The 21768-nt window shown below is 57.4% G+C and overlaps 1 protein-coding gene across 3 annotated transcripts in view; it reads left to right on the top strand.

Moving 5' to 3' along the window:
- Positions 1–20963, top strand: part of RhoBTB (Rho-related BTB domain containing) — an 83436-nt gene extending 62473 nt beyond the window's left edge. For all 3 annotated transcript variants that reach the window (XM_037221849.1, XM_037221847.1, XM_037221848.1), the window contains 9 exons: positions 3717–3828; positions 6730–6806; positions 7393–7522; positions 8439–8588; positions 10258–10371; positions 16199–16369; positions 17766–18005; positions 18575–18723; positions 19993–20963. In XM_037221849.1, the coding sequence (XP_037077744.1) occupies positions 3717–3828; positions 6730–6806; positions 7393–7522; positions 8439–8588; positions 10258–10371; positions 16199–16369; positions 17766–18005; positions 18575–18723; positions 19993–20143 (1294 nt within the window). In that variant the 3' untranslated portion in view covers positions 20144–20963. The remainder of the gene's footprint in view (positions 1–3716; positions 3829–6729; positions 6807–7392; positions 7523–8438; positions 8589–10257; positions 10372–16198; positions 16370–17765; positions 18006–18574; positions 18724–19992) is intronic.
- The last annotated feature ends 805 nt before the right edge of the window (positions 20964–21768 follow it).

Below are 21768 nucleotides of genomic sequence, written 5' to 3'. Positions count from 1 at the left end.
ACCGCGGCTGACCTTGGATCCGAGTAGTCCCCGGGGCTGACGGGGGCTCATGGAAGTCACCGGGGCTGACTACCCTGTTACCAGGCTCTCACACCAGAATCCTACGCGATGGGTGGCCTTAAGCGTCTTGCTTGGCAGATGCAGCCCCGGGCTTTAAATGGGGCTTGACTAAACCGGAAATCGCGTGGTTAACGTGAACGACGGAATTAAAGCGCCGAGGATCAGTCAACAGCTGCAAATCTGTGTCTTGAGCGGCCACGGCTGGCGCCCTGCCACTGCTATGTCCTGCCCCTGCCCGAGGGTAATGGCGGTCGCCCCTGCGATTCTCCGGCCTGGGTGCGTCCTCGGCCGCGGGAAGTCCGGCGCGGCTCCGGCTTTGTCGACGTCCCACAGCGCATCGGACCGACCGGTCGGCCGTTGCGCCGCCAATCGACTGGCTCGGCCCGATTTGGGCTGGATGACGGTGCTGGCTGGGCAGATTCACGGGGCCGTTCTCGGCGGCTAGACGGAGTTTGGCTCCAGTCCCTGCAGGAGGCGTTACAGCTGGCGCCATATGTCTTGTGTGCCGCCGGCGCTGGATAGAGTTTGGCTCCGGTCCCTGCAGGAGGCGTTACAGCTGGCCCCATGTGTCTTGTGTGCCGCCGGCGCTGGACAGAGTTTGGCTCCGGTCCCTGCAGGAGGCGTTACAGCTGGCGCCATATGTCTTGTGGGCGCTTGACGGAGTTTGGCTCCAGTCCCTGCAGGAGGCGTTACAGCTGGCCCCATATGTCTTGTGTGCCGCCGGCGCTGGACAGAGTTTGGCTCCAGTCCCTGCAGGAGGCGTTACAGCTGGCCCCATATGTCTTGTGTGCCGCCGGCGCTTGACGGAGTTTGGCTCCAGTCCCTGCAGGAGGCGTTACAGCTGGCCCCATATGTCTTGTGTGCCGCCGGCGCTTGACGGAGTTTGGCTCCAGTCCCTGCAGGAGGCGTTACAGCTGGCCCCATATGTCTTGTGTGCCGCCGGCGCTGGACAGAGTTTGGCTCCAGTCCCTGCAGGAGGTGTTACGGCTGGCCCCATATGTCTTGTGTGCCGCCGGCGCTGGATAAAGTTTGGCTCCAGTCCCTGCAGGAGGTGTTACAGCTGGCCCCATATGTCTTGTGTGCCGCCGGCGCTGGATAGAGTTTGGCTCCAGTCCCTGCAGGAGGCGTTACAGCTGGCGCCATATGTCTTGTGTGCCGCCGGCGCTTGACAGAGTTTGGCTCCAGTCCCTGCAGGAGGTGTTACAGCTGGCCCCATATGTCTTGTGTGCCGCCGGCGCTGGACAGAGTTTGGCTCCAGTCCCTGCAGGAGGCGTTACAGCTGGCCCCATATGTCTTGTGTGCCGCCGCTCCAGAGCGCCGATCTGCCGCCGTTGCGACGGAGGAAGAACCGTGACGCCCGCCGCCGTCAGCACTTTATTGACGTGCCGTTTTTTTCGTTGTCGTGGTAGTAAGCATGATCGCTTGCACCACTCGTCGGTGACCTCTCGCCGCTTGGCGCGGGCTTCGGAGCAGGTGCTCGATTCCAGGAGCAGTGCTGTGACAGCACCCCACTGTGGCACACGCGAGCCGTCAGTGTGGCGCGTGCCATGCGGTAGCGCAAGCAGCAGGTCTCACCACCGGCTGGCCGGTGACCGGCCCACGCCGGCCGTCGGCGCAGAGAGGGCGTGGTCATTGTGCTGACCCCGGGTCACGGACGGGACGACGGCAGACGTCTCGCTCAGCAAGAGCCAAGCCCCCAGGCCGCTCTGGGGCCTGGGGCGGAGACACAGTCCAAGTGTTTACAGTGTTTACAGACCGGGTCACGTGGTCCTGCGCATTCGCTTGGCAGTGACAAAAACGGCAAGGCTGCAGTGACAGTTGTACGCGGAACACAAGTGGCAGAAGGCCACTCGCCATGCGGCACCAATGTCTGCTGTTAATCCGACCTGCTTTGCGATGGGGCGTCGAGGAAAATAGCCTGCTGCTTGTCTGTCGCGACCATAGCAAACCCGTATGTGTGGCCGAAGAAGAAGGAACTGATGGACTTGCAATGATCCATATTTTCGGTTCCCGCAATTACAGGATTGAGAAAACGCGATTTTTGAGGTAATAATGGTCACACTGAGCTGGCTGTAGGCCTGTGCTATTGTCATGGGCCTGTCTGTTTTAGCGCAGGCCAAAGCATATTGTGTTTTAGACCAATTTTGAAAAGGGTCGCATTGGTCACTTTCCGTCGATTACTGAAATAGCCATGTTCGAACAGTGATTTATAGATGTTCTGGGGGTGGTGAGAAATCGGCAAGTTTGTAAACTACCTGGGGGGCTGCAAACTACCTAGCGCCCTAACGCTGTCTCCCCTGTCGAACGGTATCGGTTTCCATTGGGCGCAGTCTCTTCCGTTGAGCGGTATCGGTTTCCATTGGGTGCTGTCTCCTCCGTCGAGCGGTATCGGTTTCCATTGGGCGCTGTCTCCCCTGTCGAACGGTATCGGTTTCCATTGGGCGCTGTCTCCTCCGTTGAGCGGTATCGGTTTCCATTGGGCGCTGTCTCCTCCGTCGAGCGGTATCGGTTTCCATTCGGCGTTGTCTCCTGTGTCGAACGGTGTTGGTTTCGCGTGGCTGTGGCGTCGAGTGCTGATATCTGGACTCGGCGCTGACCCGAGATGTAAAGCTTTTTACAACTACCAAGTTTTGTGTTAATCTCTTGAGTATTTTGCCGCCTCTATATGTTAATTGTATGCTAGGGCTATATCTATTTCACAATGCGGTGCTGTAAAAATATTCACAGGACCATTCGCCTGTACGCGGATGTCACAACCCTGACACGGCGCATATTTTGCAAAACGTGCTTCTCATTGCTGTGAAAACTGTCTTAAGTTCCCACCAGTGGTAACGAACATATTAACTTTGCGTTTTATTTATTTATTTTTGTACCATTATGTTATCAAAAGTTAATATTAATTAACTTTTAATAATGTAATCATTGAAAGCTTTGCGTAGCTCAGATCGTAGGATCGGGCCTGCCGACTAGAACTGAGAACTAAGTCACCATTCAGAAACATGGAATTGAAGTATTCCTACTTTCAAAACTGCAATTCAAAATTCGCAATATTCACCTGCAACTCTCACACAGATCCGCAGCACCTACCTGTATGTCACTCGCAAGTGGCGCTGCAGGACATTCATGGTCCATGGTCATCTCCATGTTGTATTATCTCCATTTGATATATACGTAGCATCCAGTGGCTTCCTTTCGTCTATTCCATTCGTTCGTCGTTTCATTCCACTCGTCCTCAGACTGTCATGCACCGCGCCTTTTGAATTCGATCTTGACCTGTCCTCTGCCGTATTTAGGCCTGGCCCAGTTTGTCCGTCATATCACCTTCATTTGTTGTCTTTGGCGTGTGACCCCAGTTTGGCCACTAGCTGACTTAGTTGTTCTGTCTGACCTGTCTATGATCTAGACTTAACTCTTTCAGTGCTGTCACATTGGTCTGACTTTTGTCTCGACCCCATCTGCACTGCGTCTGTTTATCTAGACCCCATCTGTATTCATATGTTTGTCTGGATCCCATCTGCAATGGGTCTGTTTGTCTAGACTCCATCCGTACTACGCCCGGTTTTCTGGACCCATCACTACTGGGTCTGTTTGTGTGAACCCCATCTGCACTGCTTCTGCTTGTGACCTCTGTTTGACCTCGTTCTGACGGTCGGCAGGTTCTCGGCACACAAAGCGGTGCTGGCCAGTGCCTCCGACCTCATGTTCCAGCTGCTGACCATGACGATCACAGACGAGGCTGGCGGACGCTGCTCCTCGGACGACAGCCTGGTGAGCTCGCCACATGTGCGGCAGAACGATGCGCTAGCGGTCGCGCAAGGCTGGGACAGTTGTGCGAGCTCTCCGGGATGGCGGGCGCGTGCGAAGCGTATTTCGGATTAAAAGGGGAACAGTTCGGTGGGTCCATCGAAAGCAGAGTACGTTGTCTGTCAGTTCAGTGAGGGAGATAGCCTGGGCGATCGTAAGGAGGGCAGGGGACCGACCATAGGCGTGTTGGGGTGAGGAGGACCGGTCTGGTGAGCAGGTGCTGCTGGTAAGCGAGATAGTGAGCGGAGAACCGCCGATTTAATGAGTCTTCTGCTGCTGATTTTACTGGTCTTGTACTGCTGATTCAACTGGTTTTCTACTGCTGATTCTACTGATAATTATTCTGCTAAGGTTTACGGACCGCTGCGTTTTAGAAATGTCTGGGTGGTTTGTCAATGTCAATATAGGGACGCCAGAGGAATATTTCTTGGGCACGAATACCTGTTGAGCTCGGTATCACATTTGATAATGCTTAAAGCTGTTACATTGATTAAGCATGCTGAACTTTGAGTTCAAGTTAATTAACCAACCATCAGTACTTAAGTTACGAGCACACAGGAAAAGTGATCTGTGTCTGGTTGCGTGCTGCAGCTGGTTCGCCTGCATGTGCAGGTGTTGATGTTTGGAAGGGACGCCTGAAGTAGTACATCCTGATTTAAGGGTCGGTCTCCAGGTTCTGCCGTACTAGGAATGGTCGCACGAGCCGTGCTGAGCGGTTCGAAATCTGGGAAGTCACCCGAACCTCTGTACGCAATACATTCTCTTGTCAGGCTGGGACCAACTTATTTTGAGATTTCAGCAAGGCTGGCCACTAATTTTCGCCCCTCATCACACGATCGTTATCGTGACGCCCAAGAGAAAAGTGTGAGCTCAAATGCATTACGAGGTCTCCCTCTCCCATACTGCGGGCCGCGCCTTCCACGCCGCGCACCTGTTCCCTCGCCACCGATGCGGAGTGAGACGCGGGGCCGCTTCGCGATGAAGCGTGAAGTTTGAAGTGCCTCGCAGTGAAACCAGCGCTTCTCGTGGTCACAGGAGTCACGACAGCCAGTCGGTGACGTGGACGCCTGGCTGGGACGCCGCACTGTCCCCTGGAGTCCCGCGGACGTTGAGATTGCATCAGGGGACTTGCTGACTGCATGCCATGGCTGCGTCACATTCAACCTTCTCCTGCTGTTTATTTGAAGCCTAAAGTTCTTGCCTCGCCATCGCCGATTGACATAAACCACGGGCGTTGAGAATTATTGCCTGCTGTTTGTCTTTTGTCGGCTCATTTTGTACATTTATTCGGAGCGTCTAACGATTCTCCTCAGACGCGGCTCACAGTCTCCGCCCTCGTTCTGGCGGGGCGTATTATTCCAGCCGCCGTCGAGAGCCGGCGCCAGCGTGGCGCCCCCCCCCCCCCCCCCTCCCCCACCCCGTCCCAACCCGACCCCGTTACTCACACCGTCGTCCCATCGCGATCGTCCTGCAACAATGCGGCGCTTCACGCCCTGGCCGCCAGGCTGTGACCGATGCACTGAAGACTGACACGTCGCCGTCGCGAAGCCATGATTTACATCACCGCCGCCTGAAGAGCAGCGGCTTTGGGACGCGAGTGCTTGGGCGGATCAGGCTTGTACTTGGCGAAAATTGTCGCTATGCTGTGGGACATCTGGATGTATCTGTATTGGGCATGGCCGTCAAGCCCTGCGTGGATGATGCGTGACGGGCCTACCCAGAGAGAAGGCGACGCTGCAACAAATAAGGCCCAGCAGACAGCAGAACGAACACCGACAAACTGTCAGCTTTAGTTCATGTCGAATGTTGAACAATTCGTAGTACGCTGCCGTGTGCATGTGATTCATCATTACGTACCTGTTTTGAGAACGATTGAGTCAACAGCCCTGATAAGGAATAGGGAGACTGGGTATGGCAATGTTGCATCATGCAGTTACCATGCACAAATTCAGTCTCAGATGATCATCTGCGGGTGAATATTGGCGAGTCTCTGATCATTTCTCTTCCCTTCTTCTTTTTGTTTTCCTCTTTCTGCTCGGCTTTGTCATCGCCGTATCGTCCGCTTTCAATGAAGGCCAGTTGTGCGTCACCTGCACATAGCGCCGGACGGCGGCATGCACTTCAAATAAATCTCGTTTCGTCGATGATCGTCAGTCAAATGCGGCCGTATCTAAATGAATGATGTCGCCCACTGATATCATCGAACACGTTACGGTTGCAGGCCTTATGATGCCACCAGCCCAGTAAGACCATTCGATAGCCTTGTATATCTTCCTTGTAACTGCACGCTGAAGCATGCAGTCGAACTTGTGTCTGGATAGGACGAAGGCTAGCGCGACTGACCTCCCTGTTCACCTCTTCTTATGGCGAGATGCTTGCAGTAGCGGTGCTGTTGCGCGAGCACCACACTAACGTAACTGAATAAAAACTCGCTTGTTTTACAAACATACGTGCTGTCAGCCTTTCTACCCACCTCGCCGTCGTCGGGAGCTGGTTGTCTCCCGATTTTACTTACGGACGCACGCAGCTGCGAAGGCGAGGGTTACCACCGCTGGCTCATCGCTTTTGTGCCTGACGAAGTTACCTGATACATACCACCGCTCACGAACTACCACGTGCAACCAGTTGCATTGACCATTGTCGCCTCTGCACTGCGTGAAAACGAACGGTAGTGAGCGTCGCAAGCGGTGACAACCGTCACAAGCGAGCGTCGCAAGCGGTGACAGTCGAACCCGAGCCATCTTCGGACGACAAATCACCACCTCGGAACGTGTGACCGTCGCGCTGCGTGGCGGCCGCGCCGCCGCTGGAGCCCGCTCGCTCCCTGCGCCGCCCCACTCTGAGAGGTCGCTGTCCGGCCCGCAGGCGGCGGGGATGGATGAGGCGAGCTCAGAGGCCGACACCGAGTGTCTGCTGTCCAGCTGCGCGCTCAAGCTCATCACGTGAGTGGTGTGGGTGGCGCTGGCGGCGGCACGCCCCGAACCGGCGGCGGTCCGCCGACCCCGGCACCCCGCGCCCGCGCCCTCTCGTGCCTTGTGCGCTGGTCCGCGAGTGACGCTGGCGCCCGTGCGACGATGTCGCTCAGAGTCTGCGCGGCCGGATGCAACACACGTAGCAATCGGCGAGGATTAACGTAACCTTTTAAAAAAACATGTGACAACATATCGGTGTCTTGTATGACGTGGACTCCAAAGTTTGCCAAACGAAGGTCAGATGGCCGGTCCCTGCAGGCTCAGCGAAATGGACGCTCATGCAACATTGTGTACCTCGCACCGTCCTTGATTTCAACTAGCGTGGTTTCGGGTATTTGCGTGATCTGCTGTAAATGTAAGCTGTAACTTTGTCCCCATCTCCGTCTCCGTCTCCGTCTCCGTCTCCCTCTCTCCCGCTCTCCCTCTCTCTTTTTTTCTTTCCCTCTCTCTTTCTCTCTCTCTCTCTCCCTCCCTCACTCTCTCCCTCTCTCCCTCTCTTTCTCTCTCCGTTTCCCGGCGTTCGCCGACTTGAGTCGGCCCGCGTCTGCCACGTCAGGGGGAAGACACGCGAGGCGGGGGCGGCGGCCGAGCCGATCCGGGCCGCCTGGCGGCCCCCCACCATCAGCCAGGTGGGCCAGTCTCGACACCTCAACCACCCGGCCTTCCAGACCATCAGTATACAACAGGTGAGCGGGCTGGCCGTCCCGACCGTGTCCTCGGACCGTGCCCTCCGATCGTGTCCTCCGATCGTGTCTTTACTTCGTGTCCTCCGATCGTATCCTTCGATCGCGTGCCCCGACTGTGTCTTCCGATCGTCTCTTTCGACCGTATCCCACGGTCGTGCCCTCCGACTGTGTCTTCTGATCGCGTCTTCCGGCCGTGTCTTCCGACTGCGTCCTCCGACTGTGTCCTCCGACCGTGTCCTCCGACCGTGTCCTCCGACCGTGTCCTCCGACCGTGTCCTCCGGATGTGTCCTCCGACCATGTCTTCCAATCGTGTCCCTCGGCTGCGTCCTCCGACCATGTCCTCCGACCGTGTCCTCCGGTCGTGTCCTCCGGTCGTGTCCTCCGGTCGTGTCCTCCGGTCGTGTCCTCCAATCGTGTCCTCCGATGGCATCCTACGATTTTGTCCTCTGACCGTGTCCTCCGTCCGCGTCTCCCCTTTCGAATGTCCTCAGGCGCCCTTTGATCGCCTTTCTTAACAAGCGCACCTCCGAACCCTCGGACCATCCGCGTGGGCTTTTTGGGCCGTTATTCCCGAGGGCTTGGTGCTCTCCATACCAACTCATTTAAGAGCCACCACCGCGCTGCTCAGCAAAGCCCTGCGGGAACTGAGTTCTGCCGGTATGGATGCGTCGACACTCACCGATATCGCCGGCGGTCCGTGTGCGAGATACGACTTCGCGATACTGAGACGCTGTGTATAGCGGCGCTCTCCTGCCCCTCCCCGTGTTGAGAGCTGGGCCGTGTGTGGGCGTGTGGGTGGGCATGTGTGCCTGTGTACACGCACACGTGCTCACCTGGCGTGCAGCGGGGTGAGCACGCACTCTATGTATGGGTGCGTGTGTGTGTGGCGATGACTGGGCGGTGGCCGGCCGCCAGTGCGAGGGCCTGGACCTGAGCGGCCAGCCGAGCCTCTCGGTGCAAACCATCGTCAGCGTGAGCAAGCTGGTCAGCCCGGCGTCACTGCGCCAGGCGCTGCACTTCCTCTACACCGGCCGGCTGGAGGACAACGCAAACTGCAACATCAGGGTCAGTCACGCGCCGCTCGTCTCCCTTCTCTCCGCTTCCTAAACGGACCTACCCCACCGCTTACTCCCTCGCTGGCACCTCGCCTGCGCCCTGCTAGACGCGTCCTACGAGCCTCCCAAGACCGAGCAAACTCTCCACGCTGTCAACATCCCAACAGGTAGTATTGGGGCGTGCTTGGACTCCCGGTTTGCGCTGGCTGGCATCGTGTAGCCATCCTTCGCAATCTTCGACCTCTGAAAGTATCGCAGAGATGTGAAAGAGACCCGACTGAATCCCAGCGCTCCCTCTAGGATCACGAACCCCGTGGCCAGGGTGTCGAGACCTCCAGGGGCTCCTCGGCGCCCGTTTGCTTTCGCGTGCTGGGATTAGCAGCCTTACGCTCAACCAAGCGAATCCTGCGTATCTGTTGTTGCCAGCGCCGAGTCCACCCAACGCCTCACTCCACAGTCGGCTGGCGTGGTGCCTGCACATGTAGTTGCCTCCTCTACCCGAAAAATCCCTTCAGAATCCGGGAGACTAGTCGAGCATGGGAGTCTTTTGGGTCTTCCGATCCAGTCTCTGTTCCGGCTTTAAAAAGCACCGCACCAGATTGACCCGGCTGTGTGCCACGCGCCACTCACCAGGAGGAGGGGGGAGGGGGGGGGGGGGGCGGTGCGAACGGTGCACGACTTCTCGCTGGAGGCATCAACTGGGCGCGAGTCAGGTGGTGTGGACGTTAGCGCTTAAGCCGTGCATTGTTCCGCTCCTGCTGGGGTGTGCGCACGTGGGTGACGCCTGCGCGCATCTCCAACAGTTTCGAGTTCAGCGTGAGCCACGCGCCAACGGCCGCACCACTCGGCTTTATCGCGCTTCTTTTCTCTTTCTATCTTTCCAGCGGGTATAACTTTCCAACGTTAGCTTGTCTTATGATTAGATTTAGGTATGTCTAGTCTCTTCATAGTATGCCGATGATACGGATGGTAATCGGATGTTCTACCAGTCGGCGGCTGGTGTAGCGCACTTATTCAGCGCGAACACATGGGTATCCAGCTGTTTTGTGTGCCGCCCTCCGTTGTATGACACCGCGTGGCTTTGCGTTACCTGCCGTCTATGAAAATCTGCTTAACCATTCGAAACGAATTGTATGACCAAAATACGAAAAGGGCACATATGAGTTCTTGTACCGCTTAATTGAGCTTAGCCTCTGCCATATAGCTTATTTCTGATCTAATGGTTAGAACTATCGTCTCAAGTTGTTTACATGCTTACGTTTTGGCTACTTCATTCCTCGTTCGTCTAAAAGATGTTAAATACCGAGAAGGACTGGATTAGCCTTCTAGCTAACCTGAATTGGCTTAGCTAGTGTTAGCTTTCAGCCATGTGAGTGTCAGAAACTTTGAATTGTCTTCCGTGGAAGTGCTGCGATTTGAACTGGTTCAGTTCGAATCGCAGCAATGCGAAGGAAACACATGCTTACGACGCGTACACGACTGGGAGCCGAACATTGTCCAGCCCTTCTCAGCAAACAACAGGTCCTAGCGCCGGTCGGAGAATTCACCGGCCGAAACGATATGGACTTTACCAGCGATGAGACGAGGACGGTGGTCTTATTACTTCATCAGTGATGCTCATTTTGCATATCGCTTACAGTCCTTTGCCCGCGTACAAGCTCTGGACTGATATTCCTCAGGAGCTGATGGAGGCCTCGGAGTACCTGGGCTTCTCCCAGTTCCAAGCCTTCCTCGCGAACATCGTCAGAAAGGAGGAGTATCGCAACAAGGACATCACAGCCTCCTACTTACAGGTAGGTCGCCCTTCCCGCTGTACGAGAGCGCCGAAGCCGGTGCCGTCGTCCAGGCCGCCGCTGCTGTAGCCGCCTCTGCCGCCGCCTGGTATTGATCACAGGTCCCGAGAGACGTGTACCGCCTCACCTGGGCCAGCGAGCGCAAGCAGCGTCCGCACACGCGAGACAGCCGGGGTCGGGCGGTACTGGACGAGCGGAACGGCAGCGCTCTGCCCAGCAACGCGCCGCGCCGCCCCGCCCTGCCCTGCCCTGCCCTGCTCTCACGAGTGGATGTCACCGCACGGCTTGGCCCGGAGTTGGTGGGCGATATGCTGAACGGGACCGGCCAGTCACCTGTCTCACGACCGAAGACGCTCTCATGTGCGAAGGCGATGTATTGCACATATCAGCTGAGCGACACAGTGGCACAAATGTTGTAATTTTGAAGCTTATCCCTTATCCTTATCCCTTATCCCGCAAGTTAGAATTAAAACCGGTGAACCGCTTTTTACTGCGTACATATGGAAAAGGTCAATGCAGCCCATGACAAAAAGGTGAGGCTGCTTTCCCACTACTGGGGCCCGAAACCCGGAGACGTCAGTGTGTAAAACCGCAGCGCTCCGCCATAAAACCGAAAAACTTCGGAGTTGCCCGCATCACCGAGCGACTTCAGCATGGTAAGCACACAAGCCGAGGCGGGGGAGTGACGCGCCGCTGGGCGACGTGACCTAGCTGGGTGGCGGCGCGCACCCGGTCCCGCCGGCCGCCGACTCAGGGGCCGTCGTCCGACGACAACTGCCGGTTGAGACGTCGCTCGGTGAGCGAGAGCCTTTGGCCGAGGTCCACGTGGCGCCCGGTGCGCTGCAGCGCCACGGCGCGCGCGCGCGCCGCCAGCTTCGAGCGGAAGCTCCAGAAGCGCGGCAGCCGCGGCTGCACCTGCCGCTCCGGCTGGTTGGGGAACATGTGCAGCCTCAGGTCAGGGAGCACGTTGGTGAGCCGCAGGCGGCGCGCAAACCAGGCACGCAGACCGCACGCGCGGCCGATCACGGCAAAACACCGGATGCAGGCAGAGTCGCGTCGCAGGCAACGTTTCATCATCGGACACGGAAAGTCGCCCAGGAACTGTAGCGGTCCGTCCAGCATCATGGACTCTGTGTAGGCCAGCAGCTCAATGCGACTGATGCTGCTGAACACACGCGCCTGGTTGCGGATGTCTGCCGTGTCGGCCACAGCCAGGCCGTTCAGCAGGTTGGTCAGCACCACCGTGATGAGGAAGAGAAAGCCAACAAACGCCAGCTGGCCGGGGGCCGGTTCGTCGTTGAGCGGCATGGAGCCGTAGTCCAGCTTGTCGATGGTCATCACCAGCGTTTGCAATAGGGTATCTCCGGGCGTGCGGTACCGGCCGCTGTCCTTGAACATAATGTACATGCTGAGGGTGAAGCCCAGGATCAGCACCATATAGCAGAGGAGAAAGCAGATGAAGCGCCTCAGTACGGTAGTGAACATCTTGACATAGACCGAGAAGATGGGCATCCGACTCAATAGCGCGAATAGACCGCCCCAGGCAAACATCATAGTCATAGCAGAGAGCTGCATGGCCTCTGACCGCGATAACTCGGTGTAGAGCAGCGTGACAGTCATGCACAACACCGGCACCTTCAGGAGGTCGTTCTTGTCGCTGAAGCAGTAGCGGGTCGGTGCACAGAGGAGCTGGACCGCCTTGCAAACGGTCAGGGTGGTCGATATAACGGCCGTCGCATAGTAGCAGCCTAGAAAGGCGTCGCCGCGGTCATACCAGGCCACGTTGCTCTCGACGTCGACGAACACGAGGGCGGTCAGTAGCGCCACGAACACGGCGTAGCAGATCAGGTCGACCACGAAGAAGGGGCGCACCTGCCACCATTTGAGGTCGAGGAAGCTCTCCACGAGCGGGTGCCTCAACAAGTCGCGGTGCTCCTTCGACGTGGACATGTGCCAGACAGCCGCCATCTCGAAGTGCGGCTCGCTCTTGGGCCCGCGCGGCGCCGCCATCAGCGCGTAGTTGAACTCGATGTCAAAGTCGACGTCGGTCACGTAGCGCCCTTTGGTGGTGACGCAGCTGTCCAGGTAGTCTTGCAGCACGTCCACGGGCAGCGCCTGCAGCAGCGGCCGACCAGCCGAGTCGCGCACGTTGACGTCCGCTCCGGCTTGCAGCAGCACCGTCATGGCCGTCGGGTTGCCGTTGTGCACGGCGTGGTGCAGTGGCGTCAGGCCCACGTCGTCCGCCACGTTCACGTCCAGGTGGGGCGCGTGCGCCAGCAGCCGGCGCAGGAGGTGGTGGTCGCGCGCCGCCGCGAAGTGCAGCGCCGTTCGCCCGCTGGCCGCGCTGGCCACGCCCGGGTCGGCGCCGGCCGTCAGCAGCGCCTCCACGAACTCGGCCAGCCGGTGGTCGCATGCGTACTGCAGGCACGTGTAGCCGTCGCCGTGGCAGTGGTCGATGGCGGCGGGGTGCTCTGCGGCGTGTTCTAGCAGGTGTGAGAAGCGCGCCAGCTCTTCGGCCACCAGCGCCTCGTACAGCTGATGGCTGAACTGCAGGCTGGCCAGATCTGAGTGATCCGCAGTATCAGACGTTGGCTGCAGCTCCACGGCGCCGGGGTCGGGTGCACCGCTCTTGCCGCCGCCGCCGCCGTTCTCGTCGCCGTTGCCAGTCATGCTGAAATGAAGCGGCACGCCGGATTGACAGACGGCCGTGTGGTCCCTGGCCGGTGCAGAGTCATGACTTGGCAGGTTGCAGGCACAGCCAACGGCTCACGCTCAGTTAAGCGTTAGCTCTGGTGCATCCCTATATGCATTTGTTGTAATGCGAGACTGGCCAACTATCCTACGCTCTCGCCCATGTATAGAGTAATTACTGGGAAGAAAGTCAGCATATTTGGCTGTGCAGCCTCCTCAAGCTAAATTGCAATCACAGTTTGACGAGGATCGTTTTTCAACAAAGTAGAGTTGTTGCATTGTCAATGCATAGGTATTTTCATATTTCCTTTAGACCGCGCGACAAATTTTGAGAAACAAGGTTTGCTCATTTGTGATTGTTAGTTAGTCCTGCAAAAACTGTAAAGCAAAATTTGAGTTTGTCGGCACTCTTCCACAACGTGAGAAACTGACTGCTTACTGAAGCTCGCATTAACCTCAATTACGTAAAAGCAATCCGAATTCAACGCAGTTGTTGCTGTTTTTGCCGAATTTTGCTTGCTCAACAGCAGAGCGTTTGTACAATACAAACAGCATAAAACAGATGCGATGACATACAGCACATCCACACAGCGAACGGAAAATAAGCATTGAATCGTATGGCGCCACGTCCAAGAGATGCTACCTATGGAGCCAATTTCATAATTTGGGGTCGGGTCAAAAAAATGTAAATTTTAAGCGTAGTTCTGGCCCATATGGGATGTACATCTTTTCGCTATCAGCCTCGTTTTCCGGCCGCCTAAGTCAAGAAGACTTACTTACAGAGATAGCGTATTTTCAGCAAGAGTTAAGCACTGGCGGATAATGGTGATGCATGCAACTTAACGTTGTGTGGCAAATCTGTCACGCAATGACAGACAGTCCGGCCCACCACGGTCGTTTCGCCCTGCAACCTGGCAGATATGTTAATCCTATTCCTAGAGTGATGCCGTAAGTACCAGGCACTGGAAGGCGCAAGAAGAGCTGTGCAGATATCAAGATGAGCAGCACGACAGTTGGCATGGGCATAGGGGAAAACAGGACCTAGGCGAATTACGCGGCGACGGCAAGGAGCCGTGAAGGTGTTCGTGTTAGCGCTAGCCAAGACAAAACCGAGTTTAACGCCAAGACGAAAAACCGGCTACTAATGGCGAGCGTGTCATTAAAAATGTTTCATGTGATGATCATCGCTGCATTCGTGCTAGCGCTACAGTTGAGCGCACTTAACGTAGGCTTGTTCTGATCGAACCACACTGCTAACAGGCCTGGTGTTATCTATAACCTGGGGATGCAGACATCCCTCGAGTAGCCCGAACACTACGGCCTGCGCTGTCCGCGGCTCAGGCACTGGTTTTATTTGGCTACTGCGGCATTGGTGTCGACCCAATGCTGGAGGCCAACGCATTTCTGCTTCACTTGGCATGCTGTTATGATTATTATTACATTATTGTGGGCATACTATCTGAAATCGCTGTAAAGATAGATAGAGACTGGTAACGCTTCTCTGCGGCACCCACAACTGCCAAGACAGCAGGAGTTCGTGGACATGATCGCATAAATTGAGTTTTATGAGCAAGACCATTCCGTAACCATGTATGCCTTATTCCGCAACGGTGGGACATAACTCTCCAAGGCATACGACTGACGGAATGGGGCATAGCTTCACCCATAAAGTCGTCCTACTGACGGAAAAGGGATTTGGTACAAGAGTGCTGCTTTGGGCAGTTTGAGAATACTGGGAGAGTATTCGGAAAAGCGAGACAGATGGGTGCCTTGGAGGAGCACTGGAGGAGTCAAAGGGAGAATTCTCGATGGAGTAATTGAGGAATACATAAGAGACCTCTGGGGTATGAGTTTCGGCGACACGGGGACATATATCATGAAGGGATGAAAGCGACGTGCCAAAACGTGATTCGAGGAGGAGCTACATCGCGAATAGATAACATATCCTCGCCAATTATATTACCTCGGTATCGCTTACAGGGCGCGCGGTTCAGCATCCGAGACGACGCTGTTTCAAGAATTGTACATCGTGCTGGAGGCTTGAGCCCAACGAATTTGACCCTATCTTTGCATTTTGTAGGCGACAGTCCTCTTCAGCCAGTTCTAGCGACACAGGGCGTCGTCAGCGTCCTCGCATCACACATTCCGCAGAATGTCTGAGCAGTTGGCTTACCTCGCGCGGTGGTTGGTCTCAGCGTGGTGATCCCTCCTGGGTCCCCGGCTGTGTGCGCGACCCCGGCCGGCCCCGGCCTGAGGTCAACCTCGGCCCGCCGCCAGCAATGGCGACGCCAAGCAATTGAGACGGTGCGGCCCGGGGCCTGCGTCAGGCCCCGGGCCGCACAGAGGCCCGCAGGGCTGCGCGGAGGGCGGCGCTGGCCGGGGCCAGGCCAGCCGGGGCCAGGGCCGGCTCGCGTATGCGGTGATCAGTGGGTGGGATGGGCGCCAAGTCCACACCCCCGGCCACGGGGCTGCTGTGTCCGCCCCTGAGCGCGCGCGCTCGGGGCCCCGCCGGCTGTCTGGGGCGGCGGCTGGCGGCCGCATGGAGGGGGGAGGGGGAAGGGCCTTAGGGCGCATCGACTGCACAGATGGCGACCACACGTCCAAACATGGCTGCGATATGAATATGACGTCAGGGACTTCGTGACATTCATCGTGCTTCATATGCTGCTTGAATATGTTTTGAATCGCAGTGATATGTTTGACATCGTAGTGGATACATTGTAAAAAAAAAAACAGGTGGGGTGAGAGGTTTTCAAAATCGAAGGTCTTCTGATGGTCAGTGCGATATAACGAGCACAAACGGACAAAATTCGTATCAATTGGACGTGTCGTACTCGAGATGCTTCCGGACCAGTTAATGGAATCCAGACCAGGTATCACCGTGCTCCGTAGCACAGAGGGTCACCGCGAAGGTCCACCTTCCTCGTCTTCTTGTCCCTGTTCTTACGCTACTGCCTTCTAGGTCCTGAACCCCCAACTTTTTCCCAGCCACCGGCCGTGGGCTTTGGGGTTTGCTGACGCCGGTTGGCGTCCGCGCCGGTTTCGAACCCAGATCTTCCGTCCCCAGCCGGATCTCCCGTCGACCGAGACTTCAGCCTCCAGGCCTGCCCTGACGAAGCGGCCGGCGGTGTTTCAGAGTCTGAAGACGCGCCTGGTGGAGGTGTGCCTGGACGGCGGCATGTTCTCGGACGTGCTGTTTCAGCTGGACGACGGTACTGCTGCCGCGCACCGGCCGCTGCTCATGGCCAGGTGTGAGGTCATGCAGGTCATGTTCGCCGGCAACTTCCGGGAGAGCAAGGCCAAAATCGTGAGTGCAGCTCTGGCAGCGCTATGTCATTTGTGCACGCCGTGCGCTGGTACGCGGTTTTCTATGCTTGTGTAACCTCGTTGTGTTGCTGACGCTTACAGTGTAGCTCGGCCATCTTCATGTGTGGTACGATACGTGAACGTCAAAATAGGGCATACAGCTGGAAATATGGTGGTTACAACTTACAGACGTGCAGCCATTAAACACTTGTAGGGTGGAAGACACAACAGCATCTGCATGGCCAGCCAGAGGCGTGTTGTCTGCCGTATGAAACTGTTCAGTAGCGCTTGTCTGCCACCGCTGTTTGGTTGTTTGGGTGTTAACACACTATATTTGCGTTGAAAGGAACCGGTGAGGCCTGGCATAGGGCTTCACGCGCTTGGGGCTCTTCATACAGAGTTTATGTGTGAAGATGAGGTATGACTGACCTGAACTAAGAGAGGACGAAGCGGCGTGGGTGACAGCCGGGCAGAAAGAAGAATCCAGACTTACCAATGTTTCAACCGTAGGCCATCTTCAGGTTGAGGTTAGAGTTGGGTTAGATAAGAAAAAAGAGTGAACTGCCACAAAATACCAAAGCGGAAAGGCGAATGGAAAGAAGGGAAAAAGTTGCTTCGGTGCCTCGTGGCGACTCATACCTCTTTCCGTTCTAACCCAACTCTGCCCCTCACCTGAAGATGGGCTAGGTTTGACACACTGTGGGTCTCTGTTCCTCTCTGTGCTCGGATTTCACCATCGCGGCACCGTCTTCTCTTGGTTCAGTTCAGTCAGCCGTTGCGCTCGCATGGGGATTGATGGTGATTTTAACTCCAATACATCAATATGCCGTATAAGATACAGGAGGCCTTCCGCCAGCTGCGCATTCCCCACACGTCCGATTATTTGGAATCTTCCTTCAATGGTAGTGGCAGCCAGTGATGCTGCTTGTTTATCCCTGATCTGCCTGTAGCAAGCAAAGCCCGTCCGGACAGCCCAGTCGGTCAGGGTGCCGATCTGCGGCTGGGCTCGAGTCGTTTCAGCCCCTCGCTGTTTGCACTGACAAGGACTGTGACTCGGTCACGCTAAAGGTCAGGTGGCGCCAGAGGCCGTTGACTCGGAATCTCACGATCGAATGGTGGAGGTCAATGGTGGATGTCACAGCTCAGGCAGCGTTCGCTGCTTTGTGTGGGCGCTGATTCCACAAACCCCATCCAATCAAAAGGCCGGAACTTAGTCTAGGGAAGCTTCGATGTACAGGAAGTGGCCCTGCATCTCCTTATGTCCCCTCACCGCTCGGAACTTCTAACGTCGCGTATATCCTGCTGTAGCGCCATTCTGCTGTTGGCGTCGAGCACAGCTGCACTGCCGACGTCAGCGTTCGCGGAACGCGCTGACTCCGGCCTCCCCGCTCCGGCAGGTGTCGCTGCGTGACGTCACAGAGTCCACCTTCCGCGTGCTGCTGCACTTCATGTACAGCGACTCGGTGCCCGCCATCCGGCCACAGGAGTGCCTGCCGCTGCTGCAGCTCAGCAACCGGCTGTGCCTGCAGCGGCTGCTGACGCTGGTCGAGCGCACCACGGCCGAGCAGCTGGAGCAGGCGGCCGCCGACGGCCAGGACTGCGTCGAGCTGGTGCTGGCGCTGCTCGAGCCCGGACAGGTGTGTCGCTGCCGCCTCCCCCCCCCCCCCCGCCCGGCCGGCTCTGGGGCTGCGACATGGGGGCCCCCATTAGCAGTCCCAGCCGCCTCCAGTGGGACGTGGCGCCCAGCCGAAGTAAGACACTCCGTTTGTGCTGTATTTGGTGCACCGGAAAGTGTGCTGTGTGTGGGCTGACGCTGCCATGTGTTCGCTGTGGTGCGCTGTGTGTGGAGAGTGTCAAGTCGTTTTCCCATGTGCGATATTGCGGCGAGTGTCACGCTGGTGTGCTGTTGAGTGTGACAAAGATGCGCCGGTGAGTGTGACATGTGAGAAGTGTGTGAGAGGTGACGCTGCTTACTGTGAGTTTGTGCTGACAAGCCCTCCGCTTGCGCTGCATATACAATGCGCTGGTGTGGACGCTGCTGTGCCGTGCGTGATGCGCTGGTGTGGACGCTGCTGTGTCGTGCGTGATATGCTGGTATGAACGCTACCGTGTCGTGCGTGATGCGCTGGTGTGGACGCTGCTGTGTCGTACGTGATGTGCCGTATTTGTTGTGCCGGAGAGTGTGACGCTGGCCCGTCCTGCGCAGTTGCACAATGCTGATCAGCTGTCAGACTGGTGCCTGCACTACTTGGCCATCAACTATGACACCATATGCAAACGCTACCCGAAGCAGGTGCGCGCGCTCCACCCGGAGAATCAGGCGTACCTCAACAAGCACCGCTGGCCACCCACCTGGTGAGTGAGGCTGGCGCTCTGTGAGGGCATGTTTGCAACTTATTGTGCACCTATCTACCAATTTATAATCTCACCAGCCCTGCCCCAATTCCGTCCATTTGCTAAGTTACATATCAAATTCTGTCCGGCACGACGTGCTAAGATCTCATCTAAAAAAGAAATGTGGCATTTGTATGCCGATGTGAGGTCCTTCACTAAAGGCATGAAAAGGCAAGTCCTCCCTTCTTGTGCGGAAGTAGCATCGCTCCCACGTCGTCGCATACGAAGGTGTGCATTGCAAAAACGTATCGTCTTTTCTCCTGTCGCCCGTGACGGCGGTCTTGTATGCCATCCCAATCCACTACACAGAGGCAGATGCGCCATGCGTGAAAGCACGTATCGTTCCCAAATTGGCATTCGCGTCTCCTATTCATTGTGCTCGTCAGTCCCCATTCTAACCCAGTCACGACCAATGCTCCATAAAATTGTGCGACGCACTCCAGTCCTCCAGTTTATAAATTGAGGCGCCATTCGCGGAACGGTCCGATCAGCGCCGAGCTGCAGTGACGAGCTGCAGTGGTGGGGTGCGGTCCCGCTCTCGGCAGTCGGACAGCGGGCGGCACAGTCGACACCGTCGACGCTGCCCGCTGTGACGGTCCCGCTCTCGGCAGTCGGACAGCGGGCGGCGCAGTCGACACCGTCGACGCTGCCCGCTGTGACGCTGCCGCGTTCTTGAACGGGACGACAAAGAAGCCTCCACACTACTGTCTGGGGAGACGGAAATTAGCTGTGGGGCTTGAATGACGTCAGGGTGGTAGATGCTGGTGGCGGTTTTGGTGTAAGAATGGCCCCTGTTCTAGTTCTTGTTCGGGAGTTGTCCTTACTTTCAGGGTTATTCACGCAAAACGTAGGCACAGAACTCCATCTGGAGCTTGGCCAATGATGCCCACGTGGAGCGTTGGTGGTGTGCACGGCTCTCTTCCGGTGCATGAAATCGCTGAGCTGTTTGGAATAGCCCGTGGTAGCGCGCCGGCCATGGAACCTTTGCGTCGGATCCGCGAGGATGGGTACCGTTCGGACATTTCATTTACCGCAACAGTCACCCTTTTTTCCTTCGCCTCACCTTACCGCTCACCTCTTACTGATGACGTAGTCGTGAGGCGAGCACTGCTGGCTGAAAGGGCTTTGATCCCGATCAAACGAAACCAGAATTTATCTGCTACTCTCATCTACAGTGTTCAGATGAACACCGAGTTGGTAACGTCGGTCGTGCTCTGTCGTTAACTCCAGGTACCTGAAGGACTACGACTGCTACGAAAGGATGCTGAGGGAGAGGCAACGCGAGGAGAACCCCATCAAGCCATTCAAACGCACGCGCACCATCTCAGGGTGTCTCTGCTTCAGTGGCAAGCGCAAGCAGCAGACGGCGCACAGCGTCTGACATCTACCGGCCGGAGCCGTCAACACAAGTCGTCAGGCCCGCCCGCCAGGCGGCTCCGACTGGTGGAGCCTGTGCTTCTGGAGCGGCACGGCAGGAGCCGTTTGGGTGTGAGACAGCGCCAAAGACACGAGTCGTTTGGGCGAAAGGCGTCAGTGGCAGGAGCCGTCTAGGCCTGAAGCGCCAAAGACAGGAGGCGTTTCGGCCTGATGCGCCAATGGCGGGAGCCGCCTGGGCGTTGGGCGGCGCCAATGGCGGGGCCATCTGGGCGTGAGGCGGCGGCGGTGATGCTGTATTTTCAGGGCTGATTTGTACGCCGGAGCTCGTGAGGAAGCGCATTGCTACGAGACCACGCCATCGCCTGTCCCATTTTGAACAATGCAACTCTCGCCTAGTGGTGGACACGCTCGCACGCCGCCGGCTATCTGCCCTTCTCGGGGAGAGCGTCATCAGTGTACTCGATCACGGCGCTCGCGCCTTATGAGAGGTCTCGCGCCCTGCATGGAGCCGGTCGTCGCCTGCCAGGACAAGTCAACGCCCTCTGATTCCACGGTGCCCGGCGGGTTACCACATCTGTACAAATCATGCTGTCTTGTCGCGCGCACGTGCCGTCGAAAGCACGCATCTGGCGCTGCCTGCTTCCGCTGTGTGTTCTGCTGAACGCGCGCTGCATGCGAGCCTGACACTAGACTTTTCTACCGTCCCTGTAGGCCCTCTGTGTGCGACAGCGGGTGTTCTCCATAGCCCCGCGAGCCCGGCGGGGGCGGAAGGAGGGCAGGTGGCGCCGCTTGTCACGTCGGCTGGTGCCCGCAGGTTCAGGGGGTGCGGGGGGAGGGGGTGGGGCAGGCGCCGCCGCTCCTGCCGGCCGTCGCCCGCAGGTCCAGCGCGACTGGGCCGCCCGCCACACGGCCCAGCCCGCTCAGTAACCAAAGAGCCCAGCGAGCGGATCCGTCTCGCGCCCCGGTGTCTGTCCGTCTGTCTGTGTGTCTGTGTGTCTGTGTGTGCGTGTCTGTGTGTATGCGCGCGCGCATTCGGACGAGCGCTCGCCCATGGGACGGCGGCGGCGGCGACCGCTATCGGTGTGTGGCGTCCGACGGTGGCGCGCCGGACACTAGCTGTGATACTCCGCACTGGCGGCGCCGCTGTCGCCCGCCCCGCCCGGCACCGGCCGCGGGCCGGGCGGGGCGGGCCGACGGCGGCGGCGCCGGCTCTCCGCGCCCCGGCTCGCCCGCTTCGGCACGCATTCCTGGCGCCTCGGCACGCGCTGGTCACCGGTGTGTACATAGCTTTAGACGGCTGCGCGGCGATGCCCGCCGCCGGTACCAAGACATCGCGTGCTCGACATAATTTTCTACGTGTGTAGATGTTCGAGGCTCCTGTAGCCTGCCAAAACTCCAGTAGCATTTTGCTATGTGATTTTCATGAATAAAGCAGATATATTTAAACAGACACATTTCCTCTCACTCTCTTAGCTAAAGGAATCGAGGTTTTTCTCGGCTCACAGCCAGCAACAGCGGACGTGGCCAGGTATGGCAATGTCCCTCGACCACACACGACAGTCATTGAATTAGGCTCCACACACGAAGCTCGCTCACACAGTGCTGACATGACCACTAGATCGGCCGAGG

The sequence above is a fragment of the Pollicipes pollicipes genome, unplaced genomic scaffold (assembly GCF_011947565.3).
Source record: "Pollicipes pollicipes isolate AB1234 unplaced genomic scaffold, Ppol_2.1 Scaffold_4740;HRSCAF=5597_pilon_pilon_pilon, whole genome shotgun sequence".
NCBI classification, from domain to species: domain Eukaryota; kingdom Metazoa; phylum Arthropoda; class Thecostraca; order Pollicipedomorpha; family Pollicipedidae; genus Pollicipes; species Pollicipes pollicipes.
The sequence above is the reverse complement of the archived record's forward strand: the minus strand, read 5'-3'. Positions and strand labels throughout refer to the sequence as shown.